This window comes from Triticum aestivum, chromosome 5B (genome assembly GCF_018294505.1).
Source record: "Triticum aestivum cultivar Chinese Spring chromosome 5B, IWGSC CS RefSeq v2.1, whole genome shotgun sequence".
NCBI classification, from domain to species: domain Eukaryota; kingdom Viridiplantae; phylum Streptophyta; class Magnoliopsida; order Poales; family Poaceae; genus Triticum; species Triticum aestivum.
The window spans coordinates 607,764,748-607,788,322 of NC_057807.1; the positions used below are offsets into that span (position 1 = coordinate 607,764,748).

General features: G+C 47.2%; 1 protein-coding gene across 1 annotated transcript; it reads left to right on the forward strand.

The window, feature by feature from the left end:
• Positions 1 to 17,759: 17,759 nt before the first annotated feature.
• Positions 17,760 to 20,449, forward strand: LOC123113591 (dnaJ protein homolog). Its single transcript, XM_044534884.1, has 6 exons — positions 17,760 to 18,056; positions 18,813 to 18,981; positions 19,075 to 19,216; positions 19,305 to 19,581; positions 19,671 to 19,869; positions 19,965 to 20,449. The coding sequence occupies exons 1-6, from the start codon at positions 17,904 to 17,906 to the stop codon at positions 20,288 to 20,290; spliced, it is 1,266 nt and encodes a 421-aa protein (XP_044390819.1). The 5' UTR covers positions 17,760 to 17,903; the 3' UTR covers positions 20,291 to 20,449.
• Positions 20,450 to 23,575: the final 3,126 nt, after the last annotated feature.

Genomic DNA, 23,575 nt, shown 5'->3' on the forward strand with positions numbered 1-23,575 from the left:
TTGACCGTGGTGTGATGTCACGCTGTGGAATACGTCAGCAGATTAGATTTGTGCAAATATTATTCTCTCTACGGTGGTATGTGGAACTTATTTTGCAGAACCGGACACTATCCTTGTGTTCAACATCTTCTATGAAGTATTCGGAGGAGGAACCCGCCTTGCAATGCCGAAGACAATTTGCGTGCCAGACTCATCGTCATTGAAGCCTGGTTCAGGGGCTACTGAGGGAGTCCTGGATTAGGGGGTGTCCGGATGGCCGGACTATGACCTTTGGCCGGACTCCCGGACTATGAAGATACAAGATTGAAGACTTCGTCCCGTGTCCGGATGGGACTTTCCTTGGCGTGGAAGGTAAGCTTGGCGATACGATATGAAGATCTCCTCCCATTGTAACCGACTCTGTGTAACCCTAGCCCTCTCCGGTGTCTATATAAACCAGAGAGTTTTAGTCTGTAGGACGAACAACAATCATACCATAGTCTAGCTTCTAGGGTTTAGCCTCTCTGATCTCGTGGTAGATCAACTCTTGTACTACCCATATCATCAATATTAATCAAACAGGAGTAGGGTTTTACCTCCATCGAGAGGGCCCGGACCTGGGTAAAAACATCGTGTCCCTTGCCTCCTATTACCATCCGCCTAGACGCACAGTTCGGGACCCCCTACCCGAGATCCGCCGGTTTTGACACCGACAGTCATCTCGTCTGATCTTATGCCGCAATGCACCGCATACCAGGCATGCGTTCAAATCCTCGTATGCACCGCGGTAGAGGATGCAGTCATTAGGGCATGCATGTATCTTCTGCACCTCCAATCCTAGAGGGCATACGACCTTCTTTGTTGCGTACGCACTGTCGGGCAATTCATTATTCTTTGGAAGCTTCTTCTTCAATATTTTCAGTAGCTTCTCAAATCCTTTGTCAGGCACAACATTCTCTGCCTTCCACTGTAGCAATTCCAGTACGGTACCCAGCTTTGTGTTGCCATCTTCACAACTGGGGTACAACTTTTTTTTGTGATCCTCTAACATGTGATCGAACTTCAGCTTCTCCTTTTGACTTTCGCATTGCGTCCTTGCATCGACAATGACCCGGCGGAGATCATCATCGAGCACATCGTCTGGTTTCTCTTGATCTTCAGCAGCTTCCCCCGTTGCAGCATCATCGGGCACATCGTATGGTTCCTCTTGATCTTCAACAGCTCCCCCCGTTGCAGCATCACCGTATTCAGGGGGCACATAGTTGTCATCGTCCTCTTCTTCTTCGCCGTCTTCCATCATAATCCCTATTTCTCCGTGCCTCGTCCAAACATTATAGTGTGGCATGAAACCCTTGTAAAGCAGGTGGGTGTGAAGGATTTTCCGGTCAGAGTAAGACTTCGTATTCCCACATTTACTGCATGGACAACACATAAAACCATTCTGCTTGTTTGCCTCAGCCACTTCGAGAAAAATATGCACGCCCTTAATGTACTCGGAGGTGTGTCTGTCATACATCCATTGCCGGTTCATCTGCATGCATTACATATAATTATGTGTGTCAAAATAAAGAAAATCAGACAAATATCTATCTAAAGTAAGAAAATCAGACAAGTATCATAAAGAAGATAAGAACAAGAGGCTCACCACGGTGGTGCCGGCGACGAGATCGGCGCGGGCGATCAACGGCGGTGAAAACAGGGACGGGGCGCGACGGACCCCTAAATCTAGACAAATCTCGAAAAAAATGGAGCTCCTAGGTCGAGCTTCAAGAGGAGAAAGCTTAACTAGTATGGCTCGGGCATTTCATCGAACACCTCATGTGCATAGGAGGTGAACTAGAGCACCCAAATGCCCTCTCCTCGCTGGATTGAAAAAACAGAGCATTGTGGAGTGCTCTGCCGCGGCGGTGGGTATATATAGGCAAGTTATTTGTCCCGGTTCATGGCATGAACCGGGACTAAAGCCACCCCTTCTGTCCCGGTTCATGCCACGAACTGGGACCAATGGTTGTGGGACAGCAGCGAGGACCATTGGTCCCGGTTCGTGGCTCGAACCGGGACAAATGGTTCTACACGAACCGGGACCAATGCCCACGAGGCCCCGGCCGGCCCCCTGGGCTCGCGAACCGGGTCTAATACCCCCCATTGGTCCCGGTTCTTGAAGAACCGGGACTAATGGGCTGGCCAGGGCCCAACGGTAGCCCTGTTTTCTACTAGTGTCCCCACGACAAGATATAGGAACACACACAGTCAACGGGTGCAACACATGCTCTACAAGAAGCGGAATGATACTAGAGCAATGCAAGATGAGAGACCGGGAAGAACATGAACCTTCACTGGGGGGGGGGGGGGGGGGGCTCCGCCATAGGAAAACCATGTCGATTAGCTGGTGGCTCCGGGCCCTTTTTGGCGGCGCGACGATGGCGAATCTCAGGGGCTGCCCTGGACGGCGTCGGTGGGGCTATGGGAATGATGCTGCGGTGGGCTCTTTTCCTCCATCTTTGTCCTCTGTCGCGGTGGTGCTTCCTCCATCGCCATCGTCAAGCTTGTGAGGTGGATTAGGAGCGGTGGCTCTAGATTTGCTATCCCTTTGCTCATCGGCGAAGGAAGCATAGAAGATGGTTGTGGTGGTGCCCGACTAATCATTGACGTGCTGGTCCTTCAAGACCTAAGCTTTGAAGACTAAAGAAGCATGGATGCATTGGGGTCATAAATCTAAGTTTATGAACATGGCCCTCCTCTCCAAGTTGATATGGGTTATGCTCAAGATCTTGGAAGGACCTTTTGGAAGCCAAATATTTCCCTAATGGGATCTTTTTCAAATCCAATGTGTATTGGAATGGGACCCAAGCGGTCAAGCCTGCTTTTGCCTTGGGGGCAAAGTTTGAGGTTCATAATGGCAAATCCATTTGTTTCTGGTTAGATTTATGGCTACAACAAGATCCTTGTGGATGTCTTGTCAGGATTTATATTCCATTCTGTTTGATCCCGATTTCACGGTAGCGGAGGCTCTTAGCATCTCTCCTCCGTCGATCTCGCTCTGCGGTGCGCTCTCTCTTGCCGAAGCGACTAGCTCGGCTTCGCTTTGCAGTAGGCTCGGTAGTATCTCTCTTTCCTTGAGGACAAACATGGTTTCTTGGCATCACTATATGCCAAGCTTACGAAAGGCCCGTCGCCAGCTAGGGGGCTATGGAAGACTTGTTTGCCTCTAAAGGTGAAGAATTTCCTTCGGAAAATGTTCAGAAACCGCTTACCTACATCTACCAATGTCACCAAGCCTAACAGCCCCTAGAACGGAAATCACATGGTTTGTGTTATTCCGGAGGATGTGAATCACGTCTTTTTTTGCTGCTGCTTAGTTTGCTTCACGTGGAGTGAGGTGACAGCTGCCAGTGATACAGTTTAGAATCCCTCCTGGGCACGGAGTTGCTAACTATTCTTTCATCTCAGAGCGATGTGGACAAGAGAGTCCTTTGGCGTTGCGTTGGGGCGCTGCTATGGGCTCTATGGCACATTAGAAACATACCTACTATTGAATCTCCAGATGGCTGCATGTTCAAATGCCTCCTATTCCTTCAGCATTGAACTCCATTGGGGAAGCGTCGAGACATTGATGCTATGCAGCAGGCGATGGACAAGCTTCGACATATCCACACCATCACACGCTCCCATACGGTTGCTGCCTAGGTAGCAGTCTCCTTTTGTTCTCTCAAGCCTGTGTGCTCTGTTATGGGCCTTCGGCCATGTACCCTAGCGTTTTACCTTGTTTTATTTGTTTGAGTTACCGAACCTATGTCACTTTTGCTTAATTTGTGGGCTTTATTAATTTATAAAGCCAGAGGCAGCTTGCGTCTTTGTTCTAAAAATAAATAAAAGTTGATCATTGTGGCCATGTGGGTCGCTCCAACTGAGATTGATTAATGAAACTCTGTTATTTCATTGATATATCCTATACTGATTTGTTGGCTTGTTGTATCTTTTGAAAAGTAATTATCAAGCGGACCACCCTGATTGATTTAAAAATCCTGGATAAGCCACTGATTAATAAAATTATTACAAATGAGAACATCATCATCAAGCAGGTACATGTTCATTTACAACATAAACACGGCAAACTTGGAATGTCGAGGTAGGTAGCAATCTGTGGAAATTACCTCATGTGAGCACTTACCGAGGTAAACTATGTGCGGAAAATTTTTTTTTGACAAAGGGTGTTTTTTATTGATTCAAAATGTAGCACCAAGAAGATACATAACACAATGAGCACACACCCGGTCTCTGCATAACAAGGATACGCACAACCAACCCAACATATACGCGAAAACACACCGGCAACCAGCAAAGTCATAAGACCAAAAGCTATGCGTAGGTGACTGATTCACGTGGCGTACTACTACTAAGGAAGAAATGCAGAAAAATATAGGGAGCTTCAATCTGGAGACTGCTTCGTGATTGATTCGTGAATTACTTAGGATCGAAATAACCCAAAGGTTCATCGGCCGAGCAGTTGATTAGACGACGCTTAGTGGCTACGAGGCACGGACCCTGCCGACTTGCCTGGTGAACCTCCTCTTGACCTGATCTCAACATGCTGCAGGCAATCGCGTGCAACAACAAAAGATTATTTTCTCCATCCACAGGTTGAGAATTAATTAGGTTTTGCCAGCTCAAATCAACCTTCGATCGATCACTAACAAAACCCATTATAAATTAAGCTCGCGTGCAGGAGAGAAAATTAGAGTGCCTCTTCCCACAAGAAAAGAAAATCAGAGTTTATCACTGTGACTTGATTAGCATACCTGAGATGATGCTGCCTTGGGCTCACCAGCAGCTGCAGAGAGACGACACAAGATTCAGACCTTCATCGCCTAGGGGAGGAGGAATTCTAGTTTTGTTGTAGGAGTATGTACTGCATGCTATATATACTTACCGACTGCGTCCTTGTGCACGGTGCGGCCGCAGACGGTGAAGCGGCCGACGAGGCCGAAGAACTTGCTCTTCAGTTGCGCGGCGAGCTTGGCCATGGCGGGCGGCCGGTGCAAGAAGCTGGAATACCTAGCTTATGGAGCGCGCGCAGCAAGCACTGAGCTCTTCACTGCCCAGGACCCCCTAGCTCACTTTAAATACTAATCCTAGTAGCTAGCTAGTGGAGGGGCTAAATTCTGTGACGTACCCACCATCATGAACATGCACCTCCACTAATCTTGTGGAGCTAAAAGATGAGTGTATCGTATTGGTCCCCCTATAATCGCGGGTAATTTGCGGCCAAGCGTGCACCTAATTAAGCACATCTCTTGTGGAGCTAAAAGATGAGTGTATTGCCCCCCACTACAATCGCCACAAAAGCACTGCATTCTGTTCTGTTCTATTCTATGACTTGCTCATTTAATTTGTTAACGAAAACAGAAAATGTCAAATCATCAAAAGATTATATGAATATGTGTCTTCACATTTTTTTTGTGGGTTTAGCCGACATGTTTGTAGAAGATCGAGTAAATTACTAAGTGCGGCGGTCAAATTGATATGACTGATTTTGGTAAGATAACACTGAGGCAAGCAAAACTGTTCACATAATACTTCTTTTAGTGGAGGAATGGAATGGAAAAGGCTGTAAATATGAAATTGGTGTTGTGTCTTTTTGAGCTATTGTCATGGGTTAAAATCAATTTTCACAAGAGCGAACGGTTTTGTTTTGGACGCGGCAAAGAAGAGGAGAATAATTATAAGTAGTTGTTTTGTTGTGAGATTGCTAAGCTCCCTTTTAGTTATCTCGGGATACCAACTAATCATAGCAAACTAGCTAATAAAAAATGGAAACTTATTGAGGACATATTTGAAAAGAAGCTTAGCTGTTGTAAAGGAAAGGTAATGTCGTAGGGTGGACGAGTGATTCTCATGAATTGAGGCTTACAAGTTTGCCTATATTTATGCTCCCGTTCTTTGAAATGCCACTTGTGGTGCGGAAAATACTTGATTTTTATCTCTCTCAATTTTTCTGTCAAAAATATGGCTAAGTATCATCTTGAGAGGTGGGATATCTTGTGCCGGCCTAAGGATCAGGAAGGTCTACGCATTGAGGATCTTCGTATTAAGAATAGATGTTTGCTTAGTAAGTGACTTTATAGGCTTGCTTCTCAGGAAGAGGGAGTCTGCATCGGATTATTGCGTAATAAGTATTTACAATAAAAGGCTTTGTCTCAGGTTACGGCACAGCGGAACGCCTCATCCTTCTGGAAGGTTTTGATGAGGAGGTACTCGTTCCACGGATCTGTGATTGTGCCGTGCAATTCTTTCCATGACATCTTTCTTCAAGATGAAATAGTCATCGTACGCCTGGACACCATTGTAGAGGCGATCAAACACAATTTTTCGCATCCGGAAATGCCAGCAAAAATTATCCGCAAATAGGGCATCGGGAGCAAAATAGTCGTCCATAAGCGTCAAATGCCCCGTCTCCTATTACGATTCATCACTTGACAACCCTTGATCGACCCCTTAAAATTGAAAACATTCTCTACCGCATATGCTCAACATCTGTAAGGACTGCCTGCATCATCGCAGTTTCATCCTCATAATCATCCTTGTCGAACGAGTGATTGCACGACTCGACATAGTGCTCCTAGATATACTCCATGCCCGAGTCTATTGCTTCAAAGAAGGGAGACATTTTTTTGGCACGAAAATTTCACCAAATATTTGTCGGGCGTGATAGCCCTCATGGACAGCATCCGCGGTGGCGGATAGTACCTGCTCGACGAGCGGACGAATGACGACGTAGAAAAACGGCAGAGGTCGCGGAGGTTAGTCAAGGGCTTTGATAGGCTGCCGGGGTGGTACAAAGACGGTGTCGGCCAGGAATGCACAGAAAGGGGAAAGGGATGAAGGCACAGGGTCTGTGTGTGATTTTGAGTGGGCCTAAGGTGTCAGAGGCCTATATGTGTAGGTTTGGACTCCAGCAAAGCCCCATAGTCTGCTTCTGATTTGCAAGAGAACAGTCGCGCGGACTAGTCCGCAGACCGATGTGGGGCGACTTTGGATGGTAAATTGTGTCCGGACAGCTCAATCCGGACGTTTGCACACGATTTGAAGGTTTGCATTGGCGATGCTCTTATTCATTTTGAAGGCGCCGGTGTTGACGAAATCTAACTTAAATATAGATGTTTCTTATATCTTAGAGCATCTACAGCCGGGCGCCTCAAACCCGTCTCATACGCCCGGGTGGGCCGCCCGGTCACTGACCGGTCCCGATTTTTTGACCCAGACGGGTTCCTTAAACGGGCCTCAAACGCCCGAGATGGTCGGCACCCCTCATATCCAGCCCAAATATGGGGCGGATATGGGGGCGCCCGGCACGCCTGCCACGTCGGACCTGACAACCCGACCCCACCAGAAAATGCACCAAATCCACCCTCAAGACTTGACGGATCCATTTGCTATCTCCTCTTCTTCCTCCTCTGCGCCATCCGTTGCGCAGCTCCGCCGTCGCACGCGCTTCGCAGCCGTTCCTAGCCTCTGCTCCGCTAGCTCTGGCAGAGTAGTCCTCTCTCCTGTCCTTGATGAGGGGGACGTCGTTGCCAGCCCAGACGCCACTGCGGTACGTCCTGTAACTTTCTGGCTCTGCCTTGCGCTTGATGCGTTCGACACATTGCCTGACCGGATTTTATGATTTCATTAGGGAAAGCGACGGATTCCGATGCTTCGTCGAACGAGGAGTATGGACCGACGGAGCTTGATCAAATGATTCAAGATGAGTTCTTCGATTCCTCGGATTCGAACGAAGAAGTGGACATTATCATGCTCATGAGCATGCAAGCGGAAATGGACCGGCAAGTTGAGCATATTCTCAACTTCAAGGGCTCAATCAAAGGGAGAAGAGTGATCAACCGGCATAGGGTGTCCGGAGCAAATCTACTGCACGGGGACTACTTTGCTCCCAATCCTACTTTCCCTGATGATCCATGGTTTCATTGCCGTTTTTGCATGCGGAAACTAGTATTTTTGCGCATTGTGGAGGGAGTGGAGGCACATGACGACTACTTCAAGCTCACAAGTTATTGTTGCGGACAACTCTCTTTCTCTTCCAAGCAAAAGTGCACGGCTGCTCTGAGGATGCTTTCATTTGGTACTGCTGTAAATGTCGTTGGTGAGATGGTCAGGATGGGGGAGAACACGTTCTTGAAGACTATTGTCAAGTTTGCCCGCATCGTGGTGGAGGTGTTTGGACCTGAGTATCTAAGAGAACCAAATGCGCAGAACATGGAGAAGTTATTGGCTATTAGAGAGGTGATACGTCCATTTTGCATCATGCTTTTATATCGATATTTATTGCAATATGGACTGTTATTACACGTTATGTCACAATACTTATGGCTATTTTCTCTTATTTTACAAGGTTTACATGAAGAGGGAGAATGCCGACAGCTGAGATTCTGGGCTGGAAAAGGAGCAAATATTAGAGATTATTCTGCACAGCTCCAAAAGTCCTAAAACTCCACGAAAGTCATTTTTGGAATTAATAAAAAATACTAGCGAAGGAATCAGCGTCAGGGGGCCCACACCCAGTCCACGAGGGTGGGGGCGCGCCCACCCCCCTAGGGCGTGCCCCCATGCCTCGTGGGCCCCCTAGCAGGCCTCCGGTGCCCATCTTCTGCTATATGAGGTCTTTTAGCCTGGAAAAACAATCATAAGCAAGCTTACGGGACGAAACTCCGCCGCCACGAGGCGGAACTAATCTAGGGCTCTGGCGGAGCTGTTCTGCCGAGGAAACTTCCCTTCGGGAGGGGGAAATCATCACCATCGTCATCATCAACGATCCTCTCATCGAGAGGGGGTCCATCTCCATCAACATCTTCACCAGCACCATCTCCTCTCAAACCCTAGTTCATCTTTTGTATCCAATCTTTGTCCCAAACCTCAGATTGGTACATGTGGGTTGCTAGTAGTGTTGATTACTCCTTGTAGTTGATGCTAGTTGGTTTATTTGATGGAAGATCATATGTTCATCCTTAATGCATATCAATACCCCTCTGATTATGAACATGAATATGATTTATGAGTAGTACGTTTGTTCCCGAGGACATGGAGAAGTCTTGCTATAAGTAGTCATGTGAATTTGGTATTCGTTCGATATTTTGATAAGATGTATGTTGCCTATCCTCTAGTGGTGTTATGTGAACATCGACTACATGACACTTCACCATTGTTTGGGCCTAGAGGAAGGCATTGTGAAGTAATAAGTAGATGATGGGTTGCTAGAGTGACAGAAACTTAAACCCTAGTTTATGTGTTGCTTCGTAAGGGGCTGATTTGGATCCATATGTTTCATGTTATGGTTAGGTTTACCTTAATACTTCTTTTGTAGTTGCGGATGCTTGCAATAGGGGTTAATCATAAGTGGGATGTTTGTCCAAGAAAGGGCAGTTCCCAAGCACCGGTCCACCCACATATCAAATTATCAAAGTAACGAATATGAATCATATGAGCGTGATGAAAACTAGCTTGATGATAATTCCCATGTGTCCTCCGGAGCGCTTTTCTCATATAAGAACTTGTCCAGGCTTGTCCTTTGCTACAAAAAGGATTGGGCCACCTTGCTGCACCTTATTTACTTTCATTGTTTGCTACCCGTTGCAAATTATCTTACCACAAAATTATCTGTTACCTATAATTTCAGTGCTTGCAGAGAATACCTTACTGAAAACCGCTTGTCATTTCCTTCTGCTCCTCGTTGGGTTCGACACTCTTACTTATCAAAAGGACCATGATAGATCCCCTACACTTGTGGGTCATCAAGAGGCAAGGGGTTTCTAGGAATGCTCTGATGAATTGATTGCATGCATTGGCAATGGAAGAACTACGCCAAAGATTTGCGGGGAATGTATCAAGGTCACACCAGAGAGGCCACCATCATATTAGAAGTTGTGACGCCCCCGATTCAATCGTACACTAATCATACACGCAAACATGTACGATCAAGATCAGGGACTCACGGGAAGATATCACAACACAACTCTAAAAATAAAATAAGTCATACAAGCATCATATTACAAGCCAGGGGCCTGAGGGCTCGAATACAAGTGCTCGATCATAGACGAGTCAACGGAAGAAACAATATCTGAGTACAGACATAAGTTAAACAAGTTTGCCTTAAGAAGGCTAGCACAAACTGAGATACAGATCGAAAGAGGCGCATGCCTCCTGCCTGGGATCCTCCTAAACTACTCTTGGTCGTCGTCAGCGGCCTGCACGTAGTAGTAGGCACCTCCAGTGTAGTAAGAGTCGTCGTCGACGGTGGCGTCTGGCTCCTGGGCTCCGGCATCTGGTTGCGACAACCAGGTAGAAGGGAAAATGAGAAAAGAGGGAGAAAAGCAACCGTGAGTACTCATCCAAAGTACTCGCAAGCAAGGAGCTACACTACATATGCATGGGTATATGTGTAAAAAGGCAATATCGATGGACTGAACTGCAGAATGCCAGAATAAGAGGGGGATAGCTAGTCCTATCGAAGACTACGCTTCTGGCAGCCTCCGTCTTGCATCATGTAGAAGAGAGTAGATTGAAGTCCTCCAAGTAGCATCGCATAGCATAATCCTACCCGACGATCCTCCCCTCGTCGCCCTGTGGAAAAGCGATCACCGGGTTATCTGTGGAACTTGTCTGGGTGTGTTTTATTAAGTATCTAGTTCTAGTTGTCATAAGGTCAAGGTACAACTCCGGGTCATCCTTTTACTAAGGGACAGGGCTATTCAAATAGATAAACTTCCCTACAGGGGTGCACCACATAACCCAACACGCTTGATCCCATTTGGTCGGACACACTTTCTTGGGTCATGCCCGGCGTTGGAAGATCAACATGTCGCAGCCCCACCTAGGCACAACAGAGAGGTCAGCATGCCGGTCTAAATCCTATCCGTGCAGGGGTCTGGGCCCATCGCCCATTGCACACCTACACGTTGTGTGGGCGGCCGGAAGCAGAACTAGCCCCCTTAATACAAGAGCAGGCTTACGTTCCAATTCGGCGCGCGCCGCTCAGTCGCTGACATCACGAAGGCTTCGGCTAATACCACGACGTCGAGTGCACATATCTTTCCCGCGTAGTTGGTTAGTGCGTATAGGCCAGTGGCCAGACTCAGATCGAATACCAAGATCTCGTTAAGCGTGTTATTATGAAGCAATCGCGGACGCCGACCAGGGCCAGGCCCACCTCTCTCCTAGGTGGTCTCAACCCGCCCTGTCGCTCCGCCACAAAGTAACAGTCGGGGGCCGTCGGGAACCCAGGCCCACCTCTACCGGAGCCACCTGTCCTTCCAGCGCTCACATCGGAATCACTTGCGGGTACTCAACGAGCCAACCCGACTTTAGTCACCATCTATATAGTATGTATGTATAGTATATACCCGTGATCACCTCCCGAGTGATCACGGCCCGATAGTATAGCAAGGCAGACTGACAAGAATGTAGGGCCACAAATGATAAACTAACATCCTATACTAAGTATTTAGGATTGCAGGTAAGGTATCAACAGATGTAGCAACAATGACAGGCTATGCATCAGAATAGGATTAACGGAAAGCAGTAACATGCTACACTACTCTAATGCAAGCAGTATAGATGAGAATAGGCGATATCTGGTGATCAAGGGGGGGGGGCTTGCCTGGTTGCTCTGGCAAAAAGGAGGGGTCGTCAACTCCGTAGTCGAACTAGGGGTCGCCAGCAGTCTCGTGGTCTACCGGAAAGAAGTAACGGAGAGGGAACACAATAAATAATAGAGCAAACAAAGCATCACAAAGCGTAACAAGGCAATACGCGGTGTTCGGTGTGCCCTAACGCGGTAGTCGGTGGTACCGACGAAGAGGGGAAACATCCGGGAAAGTATCCCCGGTGTTTCGCGTTTTCGAACAGATGAAGCGGAGGTGAAATGATGCAGATTCACTATGCTAGCGACGCGTGGCGGACGAACGGGCTGCGTATCTGGATTCGTCTCGTCGTTCTGAGCAACTTTCATGTACAAAGTATTTTCATCTAAGTTGCGGATTATTTTATATTATTTTTCAAAGTCCTAATAATATTCTGAAATTGTTTTAATTATTCAACTCGAATTAAACACAGTAAATACTTTTATCACCTAGTGCTACTCTAGCATGTGTGTATAATAGTGGGGCCAGTGGGGTTGGGTTGACCCAGTCAAAGATTGACTGGTCAACATATGAATAGTAATAAGTGGGTCCCGTGTGTCATTGTATTATACTTCAATTAGATTTTTTTTAGGGGTGATAAAAACTTTATTCATCAAAATCCACATGAAGTGGATACGGTTCTGGTTGTAAGGAACGCCAAACCACACGTGGCGACCAGGACCTCTACTAAGAGAAAACTTTGCTAGACTATGTGCTTCATAATTCGTAGCACGACCCTCGAAAGTAAAGATACATTGAAAAGTGGCAGCTTTGAGTTTGATCTCACTAATTATGGCTCCATATCTCCCTCTTGCGCTTTGATCGATATCTGCCACTACCTGTTTACAATCCGAAGCTGTAACAAAGCTTCTGATATTCAAATCCTCAGCCAAGCACAATGCCTCGCGGCACGCCAAGGCTTCTAGTGACGCTGGATCTGTCACTTCCTCGATAACCAAAGCCGATGCCCCAAGATAGTTCCCTGCTCCATCTCTGCAAACTGCAGCCGCCGATCCTCCTTTTCTCGCGCGGACGCTGGCGTCGACATGTATTTTGCAATGTCCAGGAGGTGGCCTCTTTGGGCTCTTGCGTAGTTCACTTGTTGGAACCCCACTCTGCCTTGGGCGAATATTTCCATCATTGACAATGCCAAGTTCATCAATGAACCTGTTGATGAATGTATGTGTCTGGTGGGGGCTTTGAAAGATTGCCTCGTGAATGGCTTTGAGGCGGGCATGCCAGATTGACCACAACGTGATCGCCAGACGGACGAACTTGTCGTGCGGCAAGCTTTCCATCAAAGTAAACAACCAATTTTTTGCATTTGGCTTAGTGGTGGCTATGATTGTATGTGTCAGTTCCTCTTCTCCCAACGCCCAAACACTTCGCGACGCGGTGCATTCCAGCAACGAGTGTCTCCACGAGTCCTGAACCCCGCAAAAGCCACATCGGCTAGAATCTGTCATATGGCGGTGCACCCTTATATCATTTGTCGGCAGCGATTGCTTGGATAATCTCCATAAGAACATCCTGACTTTGCCCGGGACTTTGGTATTCCACAATGATTTCTATGCCCCTTTTCCCGCCCGACTGCTTGACGGGCCTGCCCTTCCCTTCAACCAAGCCTCTCTATGCTGCATGGTTGCAATAAGCATTTTATACGCTGACTTTACTGAGAAAATACCATGTTTTTCGTAGTGCCATGCCCAAAAGTCATCCATATTCCGAGTACATAACCGAATACCCAGTATCGTCTCTGCATCCATTGGCATGAAAGTGGACTGCACCACTTGCATGTTCCACGCTGCCGTTGCAGGAGTTATAAGTTCAGAGACAAAAGTAGGGCGGTTTTGTGACAGACACCCATATGGTCGAAGCATTTCATCTCTTGGCAGCCAATTGTGTGTCCATATGTTTGTTGTCACTCCATTCCCAATTCGTCTAATCAGCCCTTGTTTCAAAATATCCCTTCCCTCCAGAATTGCTCTCCATACCTGACTAGGTCGACCTCCCAGTTCAGCATCAAGAATATCAGAGGATGGATAGTAGATGCTCTTCAGGATACGGGCACATAGTGTGTCTGGATTTTGCAGCAGTCGCCACGCTTGTCTTGCCAACATGACGAGGTTAAAAAGCTCAAAGTCTTTAAACCCCAAACCCCTCATGTCCTTAGGTTGCGTCATATATTTCAATTAGATGATTTTAGCCATTTTGTTTAGACAGCAGGGCCAGCATCATCAGTGACTATTAGTAGTAGGATAGCACTAAGAGTGATTAGCCTTTAATCTAATTAAGCCCACCCCCATAGGTATGGCGTGGCACTAGCTAGCCATGGTGTGGCTGTACGTGAAGCCCTTGCACAAGCGCACATAAACGGCGCTGGTGGCCATGGCCAAGCAGCATCAACAGCAACTAGCGTCACGGACGTGGATTTTTAGAGCACTTGCACCCAGCCCCTGCTATCCTAACTCTTCAATATCGCTTTAAGATCCGTGCGACACAACTAAGTTTTTATATGAAATTTTCTCTTTTTTGCTTCTCCCACATAGAACATATCTTGAAATTCAAACCTATGCAGGATGGCAAAGCTTTCTAACTAGAATCTAGGATAAATATTTCAGAATTTTTTGTTCGACATAAATACTAAAAATATGATTTTTAATCAAACAAAACGTATTTTGTATATTTATGTTTGACAAAAAAATCTGTACGATTTATCCTAGATTCTACTCAGAAAACTTTACCACGCTGCATAGGTTTGAACTTCAAGATATATTCTATGTGGAAGAAACAAAAAAAAGAAACATATTTACACGAATCTTAAAGCAGGAAATGGATGGCTAGATAGAGAGGGCCTGGGTGCATGTGCTCTAATATATATTTTCGCTAGGGTCACTAGTAGAGCAGCAACAACGCAAGGGCAGCGGCAGTAGTGCACATCATAGAGCAGGAGCAGTAACGAGCAGCAGTAGAGAAGCGAGCAGCAGCGCAATAGCAACAGCAGAATAGCAGTCGTAGCAGTACGGGGCACGCCGGGGTGCGAGCGGCAGCAGGCGACGCCATGGCCTGCAGGAGGGCGTGGGCCGGCGTGGCTGTGCACGGCCGGGGAGCCGCAGGCGCAAAGCAGCAGCTATCGCAGGAGCAACAGCAGGGCGCGACAGAGGAGGGGGCCTGACGAGCGCGAGCAAGGGCAGCGGCAACGGCGGGCGTCAGTGGCAGCAGCGGCAGTCAACAGGCGAGCGAGGTGAGCAGGGGGCGAGGCCACGAGCAGATGGTCGCGCGTGGAGGTGACGTTGCGGGCGGGCAGATGCGGTGGCGGTGCTTCGGCTCCGGCAGGGCTTGTGCTACGGCTCGAGAACGAGGGGAACAGCGCGGCGTGTTCGAACCTGGAGTCCAGCGCGAGACTAGCGACACTCGTGGCCAGACCATATGGCCACCGGAGGAGTAACGGCGGTGAGGCACAGCGGAGCGGCTACGGCGGCGATACGGGGAACCCACGTAGAGGATGCGCGCGAGAAAAATAGGAGAGGGAGGAGGTGCGTAAGCTCACCAAGGAGCTGTGGGCGTGCTCATCCTTTGCTACAAAAAGGATTGGGCCACCTTGCTGCACCTTATTTACTCTCATTGTTTGCTACCCGTTGCAAATTATCTTATCACAAAACTATCTGTTACCTATAATTTCAGTGCTTGCAGAGAATACCTTACTGAAAACCGCTTGTCATTTCCTTCTGCTCCTCGTTGGGTTCGACACTCTTACTTATCGAAAGGACTATGATAGATCCCCTACACTTGTGGGTCATCAAGAGGCAAGGGGTTTCCAGGAATGCTCTGATGAATTGATTGCATGCATTGGCAATGGAAGAACTACCCCAAAGGTTTGCGGGGAATGTATCAAGGTCACACCAGAGAGGCCACCATCATATTAGAAGTGGTGGCATTACATGATTTATGAATTTGGCATGCTTTCTTTTGAATGTTGGGTTCTCACAACAACATCAACGTGCTTCAATGAACTTTGGTGTTCAGGAGGCTTTGCAATGGGGAATCACCTCCATGCAACTACACCGTCAACGACCGAGACTACAACATGGGATACTATCTTGCTTATGGTATCTATCCTCAGTGTGCGGCGTTTGTGAAGACCATACCCGAACGCATGGCAATAAATAGAGCCACTTTGCAACAATGCAGAAAGCGGCTAGGAAGCATGTGGAGAGGGCATTTGGTGTGCTTCAAGCTTGTTGGGGAATTGTGCGGAGTGCTGTAATGATGTGGGTATCGGAAACTTTGTGGCAGCTAATGAGATATTGTGTTATTTTGCACAATATGATTGTCAAGGATGAGGATGATGGTGTAGCCCAAACCAATGATTTTGAAGCACCTAGAGAACAAGTTGAAATCCCAGAGGATCAAGATTTGGCTTAGCTTATGAACTTTCTGCAGATGCATTAGAAGCTTCGAGATCATCAGCTGCACACGCAACTACTCAATGATCTTGTGGAGCACATGTGGATCCACAATGAAAACCAAGGAGCTAATGCTTGAGTTGTGAACTTAAAATGAATTTTATGCCAACACTATCTATACTCCGTGCCAACATTTGCTATTTACGTGCGACATTGTCTTTTATGATCGACATGCATGTATTTGAGAGTCCGAAGATATGTGGATGCCAGGAGGGAAATATGAGGGCCCGTCTGGATCCGTCCGCGGCGTGCATGTGCGCGTCCCGGGATGTATAGGGGGTAGATTTGGCAAGCCCAGATGTAGATGCTCTTATTATGGTTTGGCCATATCTATATCTATACCCCTATATAATATGCGAATAACTTTGGAAATTGGTAATTGGAAGAAGCCAATCGGACGATGCAGAATGGCAAATCCAAGCACTATTGGCCGTTGAATATCATCTACACTCTACCGGATTCTACCACATGTATAATCTAGAAGAGTCTATGATTGAACTTAAGCATAATGCACAAACCTCAAAACACAAGCACTTCTCCTTTGTTCTAGAATCTTTCATATCATAATTGTCCAAAAAAAATCTAAATGAATTGCCATCATTTGTTTTTTACTTTATGCTTATAGTGCACAATATCCATGAATCTTAAAATACATTAACTTTTTTTATGAAACTAATTAATTTTGAATGAGTTGGACTATAAGAATTAAACAAACCTACATCATGCAGATATGACTCGAAGCTTACATGCTATAGTGTGATATTTATTCATAATTTAGTTACCTAATTTTATGCGTGTAATGCACGTGTACCTTACTAGTACGTATAAAACTTATGTTTTATTTGATGATGACTTTAGCCTCACTATATTTTACATCAATTTTAGTAAAATATGAGTATATGCGTCTAGCCGAACGATTTAAATTGGGCTCTCACGGGTCGCACAATTCGTAGTTTGAAGGGATGTGCACCCAAGGATCTTTGGAGCCAGGATCTCCCTATCGGCTGGTTCCCTCCTCATGAATTTCAAAAGAGTTCGTAAAATTTGAAATAATGATCAAGGATTTGAAAAAAAAGTCATAAATTTTTAAAAAAATCACGAAATACAAATAAATTCATGCATTTGAAAAAACAGAGTCGCATGTTTTGAAATATTGACAAAAAATAAAAACGAAACAAAATAAAAAACAGAAGGAAAACCGAATTAAAAATAACATAAAATGGACTGGGAAGTTACTGGAGATTTTTTGTTTTTTGAGGGGATGGGAAGTTACTTTCCATTCCAAAGCCGGGCTGCACCAGCGGCTTAGCGAATGCAGCTCTCATACTGCGAGTGTACAGAGCTTTTTTGTTGTTGTTGAGAATCGCTAGTGTACAGAGCTAAGGAAAAAAAAAGGATAAATGGGCCGAGCCCAATGCGAAAGCTGGTGTTGTAGGTCGCCAGGTCGGTCTTCTAACCGGAGTCAAACTCAACCACGCGCTCCCCTCTGCGCCGAACCCTCCTCCCCCTTTCGCCAGAACACCCCGGAAGCATCTGGAAGCCCGGCCCTCAGCCCCCGCCACCGCCCGATCCGGATCCGACGGCCCGCGCCCGCCTCTCCCCCGCCCTCCCGCATCTTCGAGAGCGTTCACTCCCGACCACCCGTCCCGCGCTCCGCTATAACTACGACCGCCCCCTCTCCCCCACCTCTCCTCACAAACCGATCCCGACCGGCGACATCGCTTCCACCGGATCAAGCAGCTAGGGTTTCGTCTTCTCCGCGGAGCTTGGAATTTTCGGCGAGATGTTCGGGCGCGGGCCGCCGAAGAAGAGCGACAGCACGCGCTACTACGAGATCCTGGGCGTGCCCAAGGACGCGTCCCAGGACGACCTCAAGAAGGCCTACCGCAAGGCCGCCATCAAGAACCACCCCGACAAGGGCGGCGACCCAGAGAAGGTGAGCGATCTCTTCTTCTCCGTTTCCTGCCGATCTGTTCTCGATGGGGATTGCTAGGCTGGTAGATTTGGTACGGCAAGGCGGATCTGGCCCGGGGCCGCGGTGGTGTAGAATTTGATGCGCTTATTAGGCGATGGAATTCGTGGATGCGTGTTTTATTATTGATAGGTTTGGGCGGGGTTGAATTATGCTTGTTGATCGGGAGCGGGTTTAAAACGAACATTTAGTTGGTATTTGTTTAACAATCGGCATGGAATCCTTGAAATTGTCCTTATAGACGTGCTCAGAATTGCTGACAATACTTAGTATACTCGATGATTTTAGATGGTAATTGAGCAATTCATTGCAAGCTACACCTAGTATAATCGGCCCTATATCTTATGCTGGTGTTTTTTTGTTGAATTGCTGATGATGTAGGAGTAATCCGTGTGTGTATTGTTGAATTGCCTGCAATAGCAATTGTACCTTGTTGATGCATGGCGCACGGTTCAATAGGGAATTCAGACCAATGCAATTGTCGAGAGTTTTGTCATCATTTGTCAATTCAAACATTATGCAATGTCATACTAGGCACGCAATTTCTTAAATTCATGTCGCCATATGCCAACCTAGCTGAACTAAAAGCTGACTACTGATGCTTGGGTCGGTCAAGCTTTGCTGGGTAGTGGGTACTGATGCCTTGCCTGGTTATAATCTGTTTGCGTCAGACATTGTTTTCTGGTTGAGCTGGCTAATTAACTATTTGTCATATTGCAGTTCAAGGAGCTAGCTCAGGCTTATGAGGTCCTGAGTGATCCTGAGAAGCGGGAGATCTATGATCAATATGGTGAGGATGCCCTCAAGGAGGGAATGGGAGGTGGAGGGATGCATGATCCGTTCGACATCTTCCAGTCATTCTTTGGTGGTGGTGGCAACCCCTTTGGAGGTAATCCAATTTTGAACCAACTGAACCACTCTGGTTGCCGCTGTTGTCTGCCTGTATTTTGACCTGAATTAACCATGTCATTGTGTTCTACAGGTGGAGGGAGCAGCAGGGGCAGGCGGCAGCGCAGGGGTGAGGATGTGGTCCATCCTCTGAAGGTTAGCCTTGAGGAGTTGTACAATGGAACATCAAAGAAGCTATCTCTTGCCCGCAACGTGCTCTGCTCGAAGTGCAATGGGTGAGTTGTCCTGCCCCTTGTGCGTGTAGCCTCGCATTTACCGGCCCATGAAGTGCTGAATTTTAACTGTGCTCCATTTGCCCTGCAGCAAGGGTTCAAAGTCTGGGGCTTCCATGAAGTGTGCCGGCTGCCAAGGTGCTGGTTACAAGGTGCAGATAAGGCAGCTGGGACCAGGAATGATTCAGCAAATGCAGCAGCCTTGCAACGAGTGCAGGGGAAGTGGGGAGACCATCAGCGATAAGGATCGCTGCGGGCAGTGCAAAGGTGAGAAGGTGGTGCACGAGAAGAAAGTCCTGGAGGTGGTTGTCGAGAAGGGAATGCAGCATGGACAGAAGATCACCTTCCCGGGCGAGGCGGATGAAGCGGTATGTGACGAACTTCAGTAGGAGCACTATGTTTTCCTGTATGTGTTGTGCCTTTTACATTGTCTGATCTGTTTGCTTGTGTCATGCAGCCTGATACCGTTACTGGAGACATAATCTTCGTCCTCCAGCAGAAGGAGCACCCCAAATTCAAGCGGAAGGGCGATGACCTCTTCTACGAGCACACCCTGACCCTGACCGAGGCCCTGTGTGGCTTCCAATATGTCCTGGCTCATTTGGACGGCAGGCAGCTGCTCATCAAGTCCAACCCTGGCGAAGTGGTCAAGCCTGGTAAGTGTTGATGAATTCAACCTGGGATGATCATCTGATTTGGTTAAGATAGGTAATTCAACTGATGCTCATCATCTATCTAAATGTTTGTGCAGATTCATTCAAGGCGATCAACGACGAGGGCATGCCCATGTACCAGAGGCCCTTCATGAAGGGCAAGCTGTACATCCACTTCACGGTGGATTTCCCCGACTCGCTGAGCCTGGACCAGTGCAAGGCGCTCGAGACTGTCCTCCCGCCCAAGCCGGCGTCGCAGTACACGGACATGGAGCTGGACGAGTGCGAGGAGACGATGGCCTATGACATTGACATCGAGGAGGAGATGCGGAGGCGGCAGCAGCAGCAGGCACAGGAGGCCTACGACGAGGACGAGGACATGCCCGGTGGCGGCGGCCAGCGGGTGCAGTGCGCCCAGCAGTAGGCAGGCAGGATGTTGTGTTTGTCAGTCAAGCAGATGAATTCGTTTCTGTTCTCAAGTTTTCCATGTTAGGGTTCTTACCCTTTTGGTGCTAGTATATGATATAACTACTTCACTGAACAATACCGGGTCGTCCAGGAAAATTATTTGCCTTCTTGTTTTGCTTGCTGTGGCATGTTTACCGGAGTGGTTGGCTGCTGATGAGCAGAGTTGCCATGGCATGTTTTGTTGGCTGCTGATGAGCAGAGCTGACAGCATGTTTGTTTCATTGGACTTGGGATTAAACGGACCCGGTTTTCATCACGTCTAGTAGACTTGCCTGTTCCTCCGGATTCACGGCGATGGGGCATCATCGTCAGACGTCTTCATCTCAATCTCGAGTTGAGATTGAATTTGTCGTGTGGTACACGGAACGAGGACGTCCAGTCTAGACGAAGACGTAATATTGCGCAAAACAAATTAAATTCTCTAACTTGTAGAACATTGAGCAAATATTGCGCAAAACAAATTAAATTCTCTAACTTGTAGAACATTGAGCAAAACAAATAAAATGGTCATTGTAGAGGAACAAGAAACGCATTTTAGTCGTGCATATGCACCGCAATACACTTGGCCCTGCTGGCGCTGGCGCCGGCCGGGCGAACCTTTGGTGGCGGCGAGGGAGGAGGAGGGATGCTGGCAGCGGAGATCTGGAGCCCTCCCCGACGCCTCGCGGGTGGGGATACTACCCAAGATCAGCCGGATTTAACCCTAATTGGTGGCCCATACCTCACACTTATGGCCAACCAAGTCTCACACAACAATTCATTCTTCTTCATCGAGTGTATTGTATCGTGTTCGCTTCAAACTAAACAATAAGAACGTCAAAAATATTATCAATGGCATTTGGCGAGCACTCAGCATGGGTGGGCGGTGTTGGTCACCGAGTTTGCGAATAGAGAGCGCATGGGAAGGGAGAGTGTGGGTAAAAAGGGCCCTGGGCAGGGTATTTTGTTGGGCCGGGATGTTGGAGTTCAAGGTCAGGGACGTCCGGACTCCCTCAAACCTTTTTAAATTTGGTTTCGATTTGTGGAGACGGTTTGATGATTTTGGAGACCATTTGACGATACATTGTGAAGTTGCCATGAAGCGTCGAGCTTGTCGCAAAAACTTGAAAATGAGAAAAATAAATAAGCGCACCACCTGTCGCTGTGGGGTATGAGAAATACTGAAAACATAGGAAGGTAGGCGAGCGCTTGCCCTGAGGCCCCGTTCGGTTTACAGGATTTGCGGCCATTCCAAAGGAAAGCTAGCTTGTACAGGATTTCTTTCCTTTTACCTGTTCGGTTCAGAGGAAGGCTGCAAAACATTCCAGAGGAAAGCATTGCTAGGCATGCAGATTTCACAGGATTGGGCAAATCCACCCGGAGCACATTTTTGGGCGGAGTCCCGAGGCAAACAGAGCAGTTGCACTGTGTGGCAGCATAAAATATTCAAGCAAAAGTACGGTGCTGAACTAGTAGCCTAGTAAAATATTGGGTTAGCTACTGTTCATTACTCTAGCCGTTCTGTGTTTTTGTGAGCCACCCGAACGCAAGTCCTAGCTCCTATCCCTTGTTTCTCTTTTCCACAGTTTTCCACTATTCACTCAATCCAATTCCTGCACAGTTTGTTTTTCCTTTGTTTTTTATGCCTGCACACCGAACGGAGCCTGAACCTGTGCCTTGCTTGATTCGGGTGTTAGTCAGAAGGGGAGCATTTGGTGAAGGCATCACTACAGGCAGGCAAGCAGGCCACTCAAGTAATCAAATGCCTTCTTATTTATTCCAGTTGGATATTCATGTCCACTCTACTTGCGAAAAAAATATATACTACTACTAATCAGTAGTACGCCTCGACTAGGTAAACGATACTCTGCCGTCTACTTGGCCATTGCAGTTGACCTTCCAGCCATTTTTGTTAGAGGCAATTGACCTTGGAGCCTCATCAGCCAGTGCTGTGGATTCTGACCCTGCACCAGCAGACAAATAATATTGGAAAGAAGCGGAGAACGTAGCTGCTCTCTGGAGAGCAGATGATAATCGGCTGCGAGGTGCTAATCGGTGTGGGTCAGCCTAGTGGAGCAAAAGGGTGAAACCGGTCTATTTCTCTGTGGCCTTTACCTTCCGCTTGGAGGTGAAGCAAAACCCTTTTGGATGTCTTCCACTCCATGTCGCGTTGCATTGCTGTAGTTTTCTGTCCCTTTTCATATTTTGTGGGAGTAGTTTCTTCTTTTCTGTCCTTTGCACAAGCAGCCATAGTTCACTTCTTTTTTGCGCTGGCAGCCACAGTTAATTATTTTTGCGCTGGCAGCCACAGTTAATTAAGTACTCCCTCCATTTTAAAATATAGTGCGTCCCCGTTTTCTGAGGTCCAACTTTGACCATAAATTTAGCAACGAGGCCGACTACGGCGAGAGAGAAAATTATGTAATTGAGAACTTCTTTTGAATACGAATCCGCTGGTATAACTTTTGCTTCCGTCACAGTTGGTCTCGTTGATTAAATTTATGATCAAAGTTGAAGCAGGGGAATAGATGAAGCACTATATTTTGAAACGGAGACTACGAAATTCCAGGCATGGTTGTGTGCTCCCGGGATTACCTCAGCTTTGAATGGAGCCGTGTGTGCGTGTACCGCACTCTGACGGATCACGAATTTAAACTCGGTGTGAGCAATTGATGAGTGCGGTGTGGATCACATGGGGTGGAGTTAAACAAATCATACGTAGAGCTTCGTACTACTGCAGTGCAGTACATTACTCCATGCCGAGCGGGGCAAAGTGACCACTGCTAAAACGCCAACTAGAAACAATTGGGAGCAAACATGGGAAGTACTTCCTCCGGCCAGAATTACTTGTCTTAGTGTGTAGATACATCTGTATCTAGACAAATTTAAAACAAATAATTTGAGACAAAAGTAATACAATAAAACAAGTGAAATATCTGTAAATGTCGGTGCTAAAAACGTAAGCGAGATATGTACCATGTCACTAAACTTGAAGTGCACTTCAGATGCTACCGTTCAGCTTTGCAAAGGGCCCGAAACTATAAAGAAAATGTTTATCAGAAGTACAAAGCATCTTAACATAACTAAAATTAACATCAAACTCATTGGACTATCGAACGATCACTATGGCCGACAGAGATGCACCTTCCTGCCATCTCGGCATCGGCCTAGAAGGTGAGACGTTGCCATCTGCCTAAACGCCGCCCATGTAAGAAAAAAAAAACCCTAATCTAAACAACTTTCCCGGAGCCAAGGCATTAGG